Source organism: Lacerta agilis, chromosome 9 (assembly GCF_009819535.1).
Source record: "Lacerta agilis isolate rLacAgi1 chromosome 9, rLacAgi1.pri, whole genome shotgun sequence".
Lineage (NCBI taxonomy): Eukaryota > Metazoa > Chordata > Lepidosauria > Squamata > Lacertidae > Lacerta > Lacerta agilis.
The window spans coordinates 18,462,165-18,479,054 of NC_046320.1; the positions used below are offsets into that span (position 1 = coordinate 18,462,165).

At 41.6% G+C, this 16,890-nt stretch overlaps 1 protein-coding gene across 11 annotated transcripts in view; it reads left to right on the forward strand.

Annotated features, from left to right (window-relative positions):
* The first annotated feature begins 2,496 nt into the window (after positions 1–2,496).
* APBB2 (amyloid beta precursor protein binding family B member 2) overlaps positions 2,497–16,890 on the forward strand; it is a 101,534-nt gene continuing 87,140 nt past the window's right edge. For 4 of the 11 annotated variants that reach the window (XM_033159617.1, XM_033159619.1, XM_033159624.1 and 1 more), the window contains exons 1-3: positions 2,502–2,624; positions 8,389–8,457; positions 13,646–14,470. In XM_033159617.1, coding sequence (XP_033015508.1) covers positions 8,439–8,457; positions 13,646–14,470 — 844 coding nt within the window. In that variant the 5' untranslated portion in view covers positions 2,502–2,624; positions 8,389–8,438. Of the gene's footprint in view, positions 2,629–8,388; positions 8,458–13,645; positions 14,471–16,890 lie in introns of all 11 variants that reach the window. The other 7 variants (XM_033159614.1, XM_033159616.1, XM_033159620.1 and 4 more) reach the window with 5 other exon arrangements.

Consider the following 16,890-nt stretch of genomic DNA (forward strand, 5'->3'; position numbering starts at 1 on the left):
AGGGTGTGCAGAATCTAAGAGTCTTAAGCTAAGGCTTGGGAGCAGGTGATAGCAGACATTCAACTTAGGCTGTTTCAGGTGCTATGCAGGTTTCAGGTAATCTTAAACCAGTATGTCATTCTAGGAGGGGGCTAAAATTGAAGTCAATTTGCTTTGCCTCACAGATGTAGGGAATATTCTCTCAGAGAATGAATTCCCATCTTCAGATAGTATAAGATCCTCTCCCTCCATGTTAGGATCTCACTATTGCACAGCTAAATTTGGTGTTTTCCATGTCAAACAAAATGTAGAGGTAGCTGTGTTGGCCCATAAGGCAGGTGCTTTCACTGTACCCTTTGGGTGCTTACTTGAAACATTTTTCTTTCAGCAAGCCTATGTAGACATGCAAATATTGATGTGCTTGATTCCCCTTGCTGTTCATTTTAATTATATTTAAATATTTATAATTGTTTTTAACTTTTTCATTCATGTTTTTATTATTTCTTGTCAACCCCAGAGGCTTTAATGCAATCAAGCGGCATATAAGTTTTGTTAAATAAAAATAATAAATGTGAAAAAAGAAACAAAATGCCATATTGGAGCAACATCTCTATTTGCCAACCGAAACACCACAAATTAGTGTGCAAGCTTTCAAATTCTCCAAACCTCTTCATCAGGTTAGGTAGTAAACAATGCAGAAGAGTGTGTGTGTGTGTAAAGTTGGCTGCTGGTAACGCCATCTGTGCTTACATCTGGTATGAAATTATTCAGAGCTGTGTCCTCTCTGCACTTAAAAAACAAAAACCCAGAATTCTGCAAAAACCCAGAATTCTATACATTGTGCTGATTAAGAACACATTTGTTATTTACTATTTTATGCAGTGGTTTTTACTGTTTTGCTCAAATGATTCAGCTTCTCGGGGAGAGGCAAGGACCACACATTTTCAAATATACCTTTGTGCAATCAAATTGGATTCTGCAACCATTACCACATTCTGTGGCTTTTCTGTGCGCCTGCAAAATCATGGCTGGCATGTAGCTCCTTCTCAACATTTTTGTTTAGAATACTGCAGTAGTTGGCTATTTTTAAAGTGCACTGTGGTTTTCTTTTATAATCTCACTCCTATACAGAGTGCTAGTATATTCTATTTCATCCATAGCTCTATATGGGACACATTCTCTCTCTCTCTTTCTCTCTCTCTATATATATATATGTATATGTATATGTATATGTATATATTTATACATATATATTTGCACATTGGAATGGCTCTAGATGGTTCCATCCAAGAATGCTTGAAGCTGTTCCGCCACTTCTTTCTGAAGCACCTTGCCCCCAAAGGGGTTATTGGCAGCTGGGGAGTAGTGATCCAGCTTGAATGACTTGCTACCCTGTATAAAAATAAGTAAGGCTCAGCAAAACTTTCACACGTTTCAGCTTGTGGGTCAAAAGTGTGCCTTGCCCCTATTTTTTCTCTCTCCCTAGCATGCCAAGGAGAAGGCAAGGCTAGAATGTGCTAAGAGGGTCTGTGGTATAGGATGACTAGGAGTTTCCTTTATTCAGGTTATGGCGATAACTTCATTGCCATGTGATTTAACTTTGCCCATATATATCATCTATATATTTAAAATATAGTAATCCTTATCATTTCGTGACACTTTATGCCAAATTTGAGTCACTTTCAGCTACTGAGTGGAGATCTTGACTTGGGCAATGGGTTCATATTAATACTGTAGATTGATTTCCCAGTCCCACCTCCTTAAAACTGTACTCCATCAAAGAAGCTTCAAGAAGCTCAGAGGGGCCCTTTTATCCGTACAACATCCTTGTGTCATCCGGCTAGGCTGACAAGTAGGGACTGCCCCCAGGTCACTCAGCAAACTTCATAGAATACAGGTGGTACTCATTCACAGCATTAAAATGTACTCTCACCCCACCCCTGGTGAAAGAATACAGCGTTTCTCCGCTTTTAACCAGTAAAAACTTGGGGAAGCATTGAGTTAGTGGGGTTTTGTTTGTTTCCTTTTCTTGCTTCCTTGTTAGGGCTTCTCTTGGCTTTGTGGGGCTTGGCTCTCTTTCTTGAGCCGTCCACAGCTATCGGATTCCTACAGGGGAAGCAAATGGATTTTCTAACATCTACAGTGATTTTACACTGGTTGTTCACTGCACCTGAAAATGGAGGTTATTTACCCAGTGCTGAGCTTTGCTTACAACCAAAGTCAGTGCCCAAAGAAACACAGCCTGTGCGTTGAGGCTGTGAAATCCCAGAAGAGCTAGTGTATCAGGTACTGTGTTTGCCTTGAAATTATTTATGCCGATTGGCGGAGGATGAGCGCAAACAGTAAACTTGCTCTGCATGGGTAGCCCAACAGTTCGTCTCTGCTGCTGGTGCAACAATGAATAATTTATAAACACATTATATAAAAAAAAACCCCGGTGGAGAGGGTCATTAGCATTTTAATGAGAACAATACATGCCTTGTACTAAATCCTTTGCCTTCTGTTTCTTCTTCTCTTTCCTTCTCTTCCTCCAGTAAAGCAATTCTGCTGAGCGCTTTGGAAATAGCTGACAACACTGGATAATGTGCTGAGTGGCACTATGGGCAGGCGATACCCAGGGACTCACTATCGTCAGAGCAATTCATGTATGTATGTGAAATTTCTCCCTACCTGTACATTTGTTTTTTGTTTTTTTAAATATATTTATTAACTTTTTCAAAACATCAACAAAATACAAACAACATACAAATACACCACAATACAACAATTACAAACAAACTACAATAAAAAACAAAAACTTATTCATATAAACTGCTACTTTCCTTAACATTGTAACTTGACTTGTCCACCCTTCCTGCGTTCATTGTCTCACATCTTTAGTAATTTCTTTTACATTGAATAAACCTTATTTTACAAATCCTATTATTTTCCCCCCTAACTATTATCTTGATTCCTTATCTCTAAATTCCTTAACACTTATCTGCAGTCTGACTTATCTTCCAGGTTACATCTACATTTCAATCTTACTATAATTTTTTAAATACAATTTAAATTTCTTCCATTCTTCTCCCACCGCGTCGTCCCTCTGGTCACGGAGCTTCCTGGTCATCTCAGCAAGTTCCATATAGTCCATCATTTTCATCTGCCATTCTTCAATCGTTGGTAATTCCTCTGTCTTCCAGTTTTTAGCTATCAAAATTCTAGCTGCTGTTGTGGCATACATAAACACAGTTCTATCACATTTTGGGATTTCCTGGCCTAGGATGCCTAGCAAAAAGGCTTCTGGTTTCTTTTTAAATGTGTTTTTCAACACCTTTTTCATTTCATTATAAATCTTTCCCCAGAAGTCTTTTACCTTTGGGCACGTCCACCACATATGGAAAAAAGTTCCTTCTACCTGTTTGCATTTCCAGCATTTATTACTTTGTCCATGATATATTTTTGCCAATTTAACTGGTGTCAAATACCATCTGTACATCATCTTCATGATATTCTCTCTAAGTATATTACACGCTGAAAATTTTATTTCCCAATCTTTCCCAATCTTCCAACATAATATTGTGCCCCACATCCTTTGCCCAATCTATCATTGTTGATTTAACCATTTCATCTTTTGTATGCCACTCAAGCAATAAATTATACATTCTGGATAATTTTTTTGTCCTTGGCTCTAACAGTTCCGTCTCCAACTTAGATTTTTCAGACTGAAAACCAGTTTTTTTATCTAACTTAAATAGCTCATTAATCTGATAATATTGTAACCAATCCGTTACATTTCCTTTCAATCGCTCATATGATTTTAATTTTAAATTTCTTCTTCTTGTATCAAAATGTCACTATATTTTGGCCATTGTCTATCCATATTTGCTCTTTTATGGGCTTTTGCTTCTAGAGGTTATAACCATCTGGGTGTTTTCCTTTCAAGTAAATCTTTATATTTCATCCATACCTTAAACAAAACGTTTCTAATTTGAAAAGATTTGAAACCTTTATGTGCCTTAATCTTATCATACCAAAGATATGCATGCCAACCAAAAACATTGTCATGTCCTTCCAAATCTAATACATCTGTATTTTCTAACAAAAACCAATCTTTCAACCAACAAAAGGCAACTGCTTCATAATAAATCCTTAAATCTGGCAGCGAGAATCCACCTCTTTCCTTTGAATCCGTTAATATTTTATATTTAATTTTTGGTTTCTTCCCCTGCCAGATAAATTTTGACAAATCCTTTTGCCACCTTTTGAAACGCTCCATCTTGTCAATAATTGGTAAAGTTTGAAATAAAAATAACATTTTTGGCAATACATTCATCTTTATCACTGAAATTCGACCTAACATAGATAACTTCAAATTTGTCCAGATTTCTAAATCTCTTTTTATCTCATTCCATATTTTATCATAGTTGTCTTTATATAGATTCAAATTTTTTGCCGTCATATTGACACCCAGGTATTTCACTTTTTTTGCAAAGCTTAGCCCTGTAGCTATTTGTAATCTATCTTTTTCTTCCAATGACAGATTTTTTTTTTTTGCTAAAACTTTGGTTTTTGCTTTATTCAATTTGAAGCCTGCTACTAGCCCAAATTCTTGTATAATCTCCAGTGCTTTTACAGCACTGTGTTCAGGGTCTTGTAGTGTCAACACTAGGTCATCGGCAAAGGCTCTTAACTTACCTGTACATTTGAAAGCAAAGCAAAACCTGGTAGCATCTCTTGGCTGACTTTCTGCTTTTGTGATTGCACTGCCCACCCGCTGTTGCTATAGCCTTAGTGAATTTTTGGGGCCAAATTTTCCAAGTTTAAAAGTGCAAAGCGGGTAGGTTTTATAATCTCTGCCAATGGGAGAGCAAAGCGCTTGCCGTGTACTAGTTGCCAATATCACCATTTGAATTTCTCAGGTAACTTTGATAAGAGGGCACGGTTGGAATCAGGTGCGCTAAATTTTCACGCCATGTTTTCTCTTGCATGCTGTGGCATACGTCAATCTGTCCATACCCTTGCCTAAGCAGGTTTGGCTCTGCAGCTTGGGAGAGGCAGGCGGTTCCGGAGGCCCCGAGCCCAGCAAAATGTCCACTATACCCCTAACATCACTGAGATGATCATTTCTCATTAAGCACGAGAAGCTCAAAGGCAGCAGGAGAATTCTTAAGGTTGCACACCCTGCCTCTCCCATGAAGAGGGGGCAACTGAATTTGCCTTGCTGAGATTCTCTAAAATCCTGGAGCTGGCAGTGTACACACACACACATACACACACACACACCATGCAGGCATACACACAAAGGAGTCCTGCTAGGTTTGAGGAGGTGCTGGTCCCTCTTGTGTTACCCTGGCTGCTCTTTTTTATCCCTCCACTCCCCATGCTACCCTGCTGAATCATCATTATCACCACCTCCATATTCATCCAGACAGCCCTCTTGGCAAATGGAGATGGCTAATGCTTCATCCATGTGTCCATCCAACCTTCCACCTGTTAAAAAGCAACAAAAAGAGAATGGGTGTTGTGGTGGCTCATGTCTGCCCCAGTATGCCTATGCAAGCTGGCGGTGCTAGAGCATCTGCTTCTTGCTGAACTACCACCTCTCTTTGCCATCATGTGCTGTTGTCTCTGGCATTTTTTGCCCCACCTCAGTCTGTGGGACTCTAGGATTAGGTCTTAAAGTCTGGCTCTAACAGAGGACAGCTTTAGATCTTACAGAAGCAAAAGAGAGGCTCAAGAATTTCTGGCCACTTCTTTTTGTACTTCCTATTAAATGTCTGGAGCCAAAGCTCATGCATCTCCCACATAATGAGACGTGTAAGCTCCTGACAGAGGTAACATTGCTTCTTCCCCTACATGATGCTGTGCTGCTTTTCTGTGTTGTCCATGAGTTCTTGTCCTTGCTATATGGACAGATGAAATATCAGCACATAGTGAGTTGCAAAATCAGGCATGTTGAAAGAACACATCTAAGATACACCCACATAACCCCTGTTCTCCATAAGCCGTGCCCCTGTTCTAGCTGAGACATATTTTGTGTTTAGTTACCCCTTTAGTCATTGCTAAACTCATTGCTTTCTTATTTCTTGTGCCTGTCTTGCTGAAAGGCAGTTCAGGTAATACCACCGCAGCTGACCTTGGTCTCGCGTCAAGGTCAGTTTTCCGTAAAAGGTTCTAAGACCCCTTTAAAGTTTCATCTCCTTGAAATGGCAGGTGCCAAGTGGCTATCCCTGTGGCTACTTAACTGCCAGTGGTAATCCTTGAGCCTTAAGGCTTGCTATATTCCAAACTATGTCAAATAATCTTCTCAAGAGGCAGTACATGAAAAGTTCATTGCGACTTCCCCCCTCCCTGAAAAAGCCTCTCTTGTGTTAAGTCTTGGTATTTTTTTGTTTATGCCCTAGGCTACTAAGATAATGCCATCTACCTTTTCTTTCTTTTACTGCATAGTGTTCTTAGGATCATGGAATCATAGATTCATAGAACTGTAGAGTTGGAAGGGGCTGTGAGGGTCATTTAGTTGAGCCTGTTGCAATGCAGGAATCTCAACTAAAGCATACAGGACCGGTGGGCATTCAATTTCTGCTTAAAAACCTCCAAGGAAGGAGAATCTACCACCTTCTGAGGAAGTCTGTTCCATTGTCAATCAGCTCTTATTTCAGAATTCATCTCTTCTGTATGTTCAGAGTTTTAATTTTGTATTCTTGTGTAGATGAAATCTAAATCCTTGGATGCAGGCAATTTAATTATTACTGTGATTTGAATGGGGGGGGGAGTAGAAGCAGGTGCAGGTAGGGAAACTTAGCAAAGTTTTTCTTTTTGCTGTAGCAAGGCTTCTTCTCCATTACATTTACACTGTTACAGTAATGCCAATTCTGCTTCAGGTCTAGAAGAAGAGAAGAGAAGAGTTGGGATTTGATATCCCGCTTTATCACTACCCTAAGGAGTCTCAAAGCAGCTAACAATCTCCTTTCCCTTCCTCCCCCACAACAAATGCTCTGTGAGGTGAGTGAGGCTGAGAGACTTCAGAGAAGTGTGACTAGCCCAAGGTCACCCAGCAGCTGCATGTGGAGGAGCGGGGAAGCGAACCCGGTTCACCAGATTACGAATCTACCGCTCTTAACCACTACACCACACTGGCTCTCTCTAGTAGTATGGCAGCAGTAAAGGAAAGTTGCTCTATGTTCGAAACCAGCTACTCAGAGTCTGCTACCTGTTTGCCGCTGGTGGGCAATTCTGGGTCAAAGTCAGTCTCCCTTCGGACTTTGCTTACCACTCCGTGGTCGGGTGCCACCACAGTGGAAGTAGAAACGGCAGTGGAAGATGAGCCAAACACTGGAACCTGCGGAAGGGGGTGTAAGAAACCTGAATGGCAGTAGTCAGAGGGCGTTATGAGGACTGGAGCCTTGCAGTGGTACTTTGTTCATGTCACAGTTGCAGGTTACCATGTAAAAAAGTCAAATAAAAGAATATCTGCTTCTGCCACCTGATTGTAAGAACCTCTCGGTGTCTTTTAAATCTGCTACCTGTGCAGAAAACCTAAATGTTCAAAATAAAACAAAACCTCGGCTTCATAGGCTTTCCAGTGGAAGGGAAAGAGCTGAAGTTTTTGAATTTTAGCTCGTGTAGTAAGTAAGGTTGTTGGCATCAACCAGCAGTAATATATATTGGTTATACTTCACAAGCTGTAACCTTTCTTCTGTTCGGTGTGATAATGCCCTCTCATCTTTTTATAGCTGGCTGCAGGGTATGTTGCTTTCCAGGAGGGGATTGGTGAAAAATATTCTGATGTACCGAGAACTTGAAGCTTGAGAGAGTTTCAAATAGAAGACCTAATAAATTCTCTTCTTCTTAGATGTCTGCTATGAGCAGGCTTTGTGCTTTCTCTAATTTAGTCCAACTTCAGCAAATTCTGCACATCAGGAAATCCACTTTGCTTGTGTTAAGATTTCTCTCCCTTCAATTTGTTTGTGAAGAACTGAGCTTAAAGGGCCACCAAGAATGCTTTACGTTTTCGTTTGCTTGGCAAATATAATTCATTTTAAGAATTGGCATTAGAGAGAGATGCTTTGCAACATAAAAGAGCAAGACTGAGAACGCTTCTGCTTCAGAGAAGGCATCTAGCAGCCGAAAATCATGACTTATTCTCCACTAGCGCAACTCAATATTTTGACACTGTTGTTACAGTAAATTTTGTTTAAAAATATGAAATACAACTGGGAGTTAACTCTGGGAAATTCCACCTTTCTGAAATGTACATGGAGAATTTTTTTCCTTTTAAACGTTACTAGTGATATAGATTCTGCCCCCTGCTTCTGTATTTGCATTAATTACTTTTACTGAATAATTTGTCCAGTGCTGTGCTGCATTGGCTTTGTTTTGTGGCTTTCTTTGTTTTTAATTTCTTAAAATGATCCCTCTTTTCAGATTTCAAATAATAATCTATTTCCTGATCCATTGCTGAAGCCCAGTGATCCATGTCAGAAGTACCTCCAGGTCAGATGCCCTTTCAGATATTTTAATACTGTACGCATAGAATTTCTTTCTCTCCTTCTGGGCTCACGGTCTTGCATTTACGATTTTAAAAATACATTCATTCTTTCTCTTTCCCTTTCTGTTGCTCTTTCTTCTGGTGTTTTCTCTTCTTTAAAACAACGCAACCAGTTTTTCAAAGCCAGTACAAGCCAATACTTGCCAATTTCTTATCCATTGTTTAAAAGAATTGGGAGCAGGTTGCGGGATCAGGCAGAGACTTCCCCTTCTCAGCACTCAGCTTGGCCCAACTACAGTTAACCGTGCGGCTGATGTTAACAGTTAACTGTAGATGGAACTATGCATTTAACTCGACAAAAGCGTGTTTCCAAGCCCATATATATCAAGATAACTTGAGTACAAGGCCAGAATGGGCATTTATAGGGCGGCAGCTGGTGGGCTGGAGTGAGAATGAAGGATCAGCAGGCACCAGAAGAACTGTGTCCCTATCCCCTTCTGCATCTTTGTTGCATCATGTTTCTCTCAAAGCTTGGAAATTCAGTAATACTCCAGTGAAGTGGTGCTGCATAAAGCATTGTTGTGGTGTTAGTGGCTAGGACCCTGGTCCAAATCTCACCTCTGACATGAACTCATTGGGTGCCCTTTTTCTTCTTCTCCCTCTCCCTCTCCCTCTCCTCCAGCCTACAATCTTCCATGCTGAGATAATACTGTAGAGTTGTCATGTATAGGAGTGTCTTGAATGTTCCACAGTGAGATATAAATATTCAGCACAATGGAGGATGAAGTGATATTTCAGTCGGTAGAGCACAACGCTCTTAATCTCAGGGTCATGGGCTTGAGCCCCACATTGGGCAAAAGATTCCTGCATTGCAGGGGGTTGGCCTAGATGACCCTTGTGGTCTCTTCCAATTCTACAAGCTTTATAGGGCTGAAGCAGTACATTAGATCAAGTTCCTGCTTATTCCCCACTCTCTTGATTTTTTTCGAAAGATGGGACATTTGCTCCATCATCTGGTCTTGGCACTTAGTCAGAAAAGAGATTCTAAGTAAGTAAACATTAGGAAGAACATTCTGACAGTAAGAGCTGTTCGACAATGGAATAAGAGTTGTTCGACAATGGAACAGACTGCCACAAGAAGTGGTGGACTCTACTTCCTTGGAGGTTTTTAAGCAGAGGTTGGATGGTCATGTATGATATAGTTGAGATTCCTGCATTGCAGGGGGTTGGACTAGATGGCCCTCAGGGTCCTTTGCCACACTACAATTGTACAATAAGTCTGCCTTCATCCAAAGAGAATGCTTCCTAGGCATGGCTAATTATAGTCTAGTTGTACCTATATTGTCCTTATTAACTTAATAAGATTGATTTGTTCATTTTTTTTAGTTTTTCATTAGCAGTACTGAGAGAGTAAGTAATGGCCTGTCTACCTCTCTCTAAAGTTCCTGTCAGGGCACTCAGAATTATTCTCCTTGAAGCACAAATTTATGTGGCATTTATTTTGAGGATGCTATCAGGAGGTTCGCAAGATCACTGCCCTGGGAGCATAATTTGGATCAATAAGAATGTGCAGGAGTCAGGCACGATGTACACCTCAGGCTTGCTAGGTTTTAAGCTTTGGTAAGAGAGCCATCTCCCTGGTTTGATTCTTTGTGTTTCCATGTGGTCCACTCAGCTCTCGTTGCAGCTGAATCAGAAGTGAGCAAGGAAGATGAGAAATTCTGCTGTGGAAAAAAAGCAGTGTCTCTAACCATCAATTTTAGAATATGATTTGGGCTACACAGCACAGATAGGGTCGATTTAACGGAGTTCAGCCTCAGGTGATTTCTCCTTAACTCACCAAACTTTTCCATTTTTCTTTTCCTTCTCTACCTTTGTCTTTCAGGGGCACATGGGGTTTTGTCATTGCTTTCTTTTGTTAATAATGGATTAGAAAATTGGAAAGTGGACTACAGTACGGTGCTGAGGTGAAAGCCCTTGACTGATACAGTGTCTTTCCGGGCCATAAATCTCGATTATCTTGAACCCCTAGCGGCACTGTTACACAGAAATATAAGCTTCCATCTTTTTATTAAGCTGTGCAAGGCGGTAAGAAAATTAACAGCCCTAACATTGGTGAAGTTGGGTGATATTAGACTCTGGACTTCATGGTCTTTCAGAGTGTGTGTGTGTCTTTAGATGGCGATATGTATCACTTCACATTTTTTAAAATGTTGTAGGCAGCTGTCGTTTGTTTGGGGGTCCTGGACTTCTCCCCCAAAGTCCTGCCTCATTGGCCCCACCGTGTACTGTAGCCTTCCAACATGCTTTCCAGTATTCTACAGATGAAAATAAGGACAGTGTGGTAGGATGTATGCAGAAAGGCTAAAACCAACAACGTGGCAAACATGTACAGACAGGGCAGTTCTTAAATTATCATTTGAGGTACTAATTCCACTGGCACAAATCCATTTCAGGCACCACGTACATTTTCAGGTAAACAGTAATGCCAGAAGGAAGAAGTCAAAGTAGAAAAAGGTGTAAGAAGCCTTATAGGGCTGAATTGGTACATTAGATCAAGTGAAGTCCAATTGCGGCTACACAGTGGAACTTGGGAAGGGACATAGCTCTGTGGTAGACCACATACTTTGCATGCAGATTGTCCTGGATTCAAGCCCTGGCATCTCTGATACACCTGGGAAATACTCCTGTCAGTCAGTGTGAACAATACTAGCTATACAGATCAGTGGTCAGACTCAGTAAAAGGCAGGTTCCTATGTTCCTAAATGCCTGAAATTTTAGTTTGTTAGTTTTGACAACATTCACGCATCAGTGCCTTTTAACATAATAAATCCAAAGGATGTGTTAAAGAATAGAAGCCTGGTATATTATACAGTGATTTCCTCGGTGCAGCAGGACATAATATTCTGTCACAATTTATTTGCTAAATAAGGTGTGTGTGTGTGTGTGTTAACTGATAAAGAGTGAGGAACAGAGAAATCAAAGTAGAGAGGAGGAGAATATAGACAGCATCCCCATTATTGGCTTTGACAACTGGAGGGTGTCTTAATGCTGAATTTGTGTTCCCAGTATCAAAGCTGTAATGAAAGAGAAAACAAAGGGGTAGACAGCTGAAGTGATTCTCAAAGGTTTTTCAAAGGGGAGGTCCATGAAACCAGAAACTTTGTCAACCAGATCAGACAATCTAGCATTTTTCTTGCTACACCCCCCCTCCCGCCGCTTGTTTTCAACATTGCATAACCCTAAAATGAATGAGCCATCTGGTTCATGCAAATCTGTTTTGACAAACAGGAGAGTGCTAGCTATGATCTGCAGACTGACCAGCACCAGACTATTTATTCAGCTGGATGTGTTTGCCCATCCCTGCCCCTGTTTTAATTAAACATTTCTATAATCACATAGGTATCTCTTTCCTTATTCAGCAAACAGAAGCCCAAGAACCAAAACTGCTTCATATGTTTGCATGGCACCCGGGGTTTATTACTGTTTTGCCATGACAAGCAAAGTATGAAAGAAGAGCACGCGTCTCACAATACTTGGGGATATGTCGTAAACACCTACTGGAGAGAGCTAGTATTGGTTCTGAATTCATGGCACATGGCCGTTATGTGATAGAGATTCACGTTTGCCATTCACGTTTCCTAAAGCCTGAAGTCTCACACAGGATTTAGCCCTTCGTGTTTGCTGTAGGAAACTCAAGTGAAACCAATGGTGTATCTGCAGTGCCATGTGAAAAACAATTATGCCCCGTTTTGTTCTTTGGTGATACCAAAATCCCGCTGAAGCTCCTATCCTATTAAACGTGTCAGTGGCAGTCTTGATTTTTTTACCTTAACTGAAAAGTCAAAATAGCACCTGGAGAGTGTTAAGAGGATGAATATGAAGACATTCGGTTATTTTTTTTCTGATGACTGATGCTCAGAAGTTGTCAATTTAGCGTACATCACTTCTTCCATTTCATGTTCCTGAAACACCACAACCCACTTTCTTCTCCTTTCCTTCTTAGTATCTCCCCCACCCCACTTTACAAACGTTACTCCTATTTTTATAGAGTTCCCACCTCTTTTTTCCTTATTTGTGATGAATTGGGGTGGGGGGACAACTGTTAATTTTAAAAAATGATAGGGACTGGAGTGAGGAAAAGCAGTCCCCCTCTGCATGCAATCTGCTGGCCAAAGCATTACCACTCTGTGGTGGTGGTTTATGTGCCTTTAAAGGGAAATTTGTGGAGGATGGGTCTATTAACAGCTCTTGAACCATGAATGTTATATGCAGCCTTCCACAGTCCTGGAAGTTATACTTCTGAATGTCTGGGGATAAACAATGAGAGAAGACACTTCTTTTCATGCCCTGCTTATAGGTTTCTCTGGTCATCCACTCTTGGAAGGAGGGTTCTCAATGGGCACTCAATCTGATTGAGCAAAGCCTTTCCTTTAATAAATAATGATAAAGGAAAAGTTCTGAGGGCCCACCCAGAACCCTCTTTCTGTTCTGCCCTTCATCAGAGGATCACAGGGTGGTTTACAATATAAAAACACAAAAATACATACCATAGTAACAGACAAAATAAATACCCACTCTCCCCAATATAAAAGGCCATATATTGTTCTTAAATACACCTTACCCAGGGCAGTGCCTTATCAGTCGGCACCAATGCACTCTTATTTTAGTATTGTTACGCTGCAAAACTGGATGAAAAAGCAGTAATCAAAAAGGCTATGGTGAGATTTTGCCATGTTCTTCCCCTATGTAGAATGCATGAACCAGGGGAGGGAAACTTCTGGGCCTCCAGATGTGGTGGGCCAGGAATCCAACTCCCATCAATCCCAGCCAGCATGGCCAATGGTCAAGGATGAAGAGAGCTATTGTCCAAACAACATCTGGAACCACAAGTTTCCCACCCCTGGCATAAACCTTTCAATTTCCCTGCTCAGTTGTATGAACCTTTGGGGAGATTGGCATACCTGGTTGCGCCTAGCGACCATGAAGGAGAGCTGTATTGAATGAGGGCACGAAAACCCTTATCCCTCCTCCAGTTATCTGCAACCTGCCATTAAATTCAAGACGTTGCTGCTTATTTCATGGGTGGATATGGATGCAGGCTTTTCAATCCTGTTTCCAAGCACACTTAACACCAGGTTATTATTCTGCTTAAGGATACCTCATGAGTGTTTGTTTCTGCTACTTCCCTAGTTGACTCCGGTGTGGAAACCTTGGCAGGGTTTATGGCAAGCAACAGCGCGACGGACATTGTGAATCGGAACGGTCCTGCCACTCCGCCCAACACGCTCCACCTGCGCTCCTCTCACAACGAGCTGCTGAATGCCGAAATCAAGCACACAGAAGTCAAGAACAGCACCCCTCCAAAATGCAGGAAAAAATATGCACTGACTAACATCCAGACAGCCATGGGCCTTTCTGATCCTGCTGCACAGCCCCTGCTGGGCAACAATTCTTCCAACATAAAGCTGGTGAAGAATGGGGAAAACCAGCTTAGGAAAGCAGCGGAGCAGGGGCAGCAGGATCCTAACAAGAACCTGACCGCTCCTACGACTACCGCAGGCATCAACGTAACTTCTGAGAAGTTGGAGGGGAAAGAGCCAAACCAGGAGGATTCCTCAGGCAGCGAAATACTACCCACACAACGCCGGAGAACCAAGAGCTTCCTAAATTACTATGCAGATCTCGAGACATCGGCAAGGGACGTTGAGCAGAATTTGGGGAACAGCCAAGTGGCAGGGGAGGAGAAACTGTCCTCACAGTGCAATAGCCAGGCATCCACAGTGATTGTTAACGGGGACGCCTTGCTTCGGAAACAAAACAAGCCAGCGAGTCCGGAAGACGGACAGGTAGCGACCATATCGTCAAGCCCGGAAACAAAAAAGGATCATCCTAAAACTGGTGCCAAAACAGACTGTGCGCTACATAGGATTCAGAACCTGGCTCCGAGCGACGAAGACTCTAGTTGGACAACGCTGTCTCAGGACAGTGCATCTCCGAGTTCCCCAGATGAAACAGGTACAGATGCTTCTTTTGTATGTTGGGGGTGTGCGGGAAGGCAAAATGGTATGTGCTTGAGTAAATCCTTGCAAAGAGTGAAGTTTAGGCCACTATATCAGTTGGCTTCAAGGAATGCAGCTGAGATTGCAAATTTTGCCGAGCTTAAGTTTTATCTTTATAGTGGGACTGTCTACCCTTTAGCGATGCAATAACTCACCTTAAGAAAAGTTTAATTCTTTTGGTCATATAAATGGCTGTGATAAAACCAAAGAAAGTTCAGCTAGCCTGTTAATAATGATCAAATGACAGCGTTACTGATTCTGTCCAGTTGCTACACAAAATTGTTGTTTTAAATCTCAGAGCTTTTTTTCCTGGTACTTTCTGCTTTGCATTTAAATTTAAATCGTGGCAGCTCAGTCCTAATCACATTTATTTTCAAAATGTGCCTTTGAGTTCTGTGGGACTTTGTTTCCTGATAAGTATTTTTGGGGTGGAGCTTTGAACTGTTACAGAATTTACAATCAATAATCTTCAATAGGCAAAGCGGTGCTGCAGTAATACATAGGATTGCATCCAATTCTGGCTTTCTGCTAATGGAAACACTTCTGCAAGATGGGGTATCTGATATTTGTAAAGTCCTACTGTGCAGACTTCTATCTCTTGAGGATTGTGGGATCCTCTGGGACAGAATGGGATATGGCAGGGGTGGCCAACTCCCAAGAGACTGCGATCTACTCACAGAGTTAAAAACAGGCAGTGATCTACCCCATTTTTTTGGGTTCAGGTTGTAGAGCTTTTTTTAGGGAGGAAAGCCCATTTTTTAGGGGTTCAGGTCAAAGTTGTTGAGCTTTTTTAGGGGAGTCAAAGTTGTTGAGCTTCTTTAAGGGGAGCCAGTGATCTACCACAGATGTCTAGTAATGTACCAGTAGATCACGATCTACCTGTTGGATGTGCCTGGGATATGGCATAAAGGGCTTCTGCAGTTGATCGGGGTGTGGGGGTTGTTTAGAATCTGCTAGTCTATTTATACATTTTAAAGTTACGCTGTTAGCTTTCCTGTCTATAACATGTGCAGATAGTGAATTATAGACAATAGAAAACGGCCCAGTTCCCCCTCCCCAAGCTTGTCAAACTCGTGAATGTTTTTGTAGTGATGGAACCACACAAATAGGTATCGCAGGGACAAGTGATACTTTCAGTTTTATGGTTTGTTTGTAACCCATGTGATGGCACGTCCACACAGCAAGCTATTGGCTGAAAAGCCTTCCCAACATGATGGTGGCAATTTTGGGTATGCCAACATGCTCCCATTTCCCCCAATTGAGTTATGTTGGTGTGATTCAAATGACAACAGCTGCATTTGGGGGAACAGGGTCTCAACAGCTTGGTGTATGATAATGCTCCTGCATAGTTATGTATCAAACGATGCCCATCTCATTGATTCGGCCCTTGGCGTTTGTTCTGCTTAGGTGAAGTATAAGCAGCTGCAGGATTGACTCCAAGCCCAGAGGGCGATCCAGCGAAAGCCTTCCCTTCTTGGGCTGTTTTCTCCTTATTCCACCTTTTTGTCTCCTCTCCATACCCCCATATCTTAGTGTTGCTGCCTGCTATTAACCCGGTTATTTATCAGGTCTTGCCCAAATCACCCACTGTTGCTACTCATGCCCTGCTTCTCCCTTTCTTCCCTCTCCACTCACTCTTCCAAATCTTTTGCATCCCTTCTCTTAAATCCTCTGCTGCGCCTCTACCGGTATGTCCCAGAGGTGCTGGGCTCTTGCCCCAGCCCAAGTATCTGTTGCTAAGGAAAAAGAGAAGAAAGAAAAGGCAATCATAATTCAGACCACACTTTTAAAAACATGGTTTTCAGGTTTCCCCAAAGCTATGAAACAAGACATTGAAATATGAGTGAATTTGGCCTGATAAATCTATGCTTCAGCATTTTTTTTAAAGCAGCATAGAATTCCTGCCAAAATTGTCTACTTGATATATGCTCCTAAGTGGATACTTAAATCTGTAAAAAGAAGGGAAGGGGCTGCCATTCCTCCCAGTGGAATGGAATCCAGCAGCTGCTAGACTATCTAGCAAATTTAGAGTGCTTCAGTGTGTTTAAAACTGTGCTTCTGCATAATGTTGCATTAATGCACAAGTGATCTAATTCCAATGACTGTATGCAAAGAGGATGCCCGATGCTGGGGCAAACCCATAGCCTTATTTCCTTTCCTGAATAGCAGTGTTAGGCACATAAAGGATAAAGCTATGACAGTCCATCAGGTAAGTAGCCTCAAAATCGACGCACATGTGAGGGAAACTGGAATTACAAGTGTCATTCCTAGTGAGATAGAGCTCTGATTGCGATTGCCTTGTTTTTGCAAGCCTCTGCCTTATCCCAAATAGATTTCCACCCCACCCCCCATGAACTCCAACTGAAATATATCACA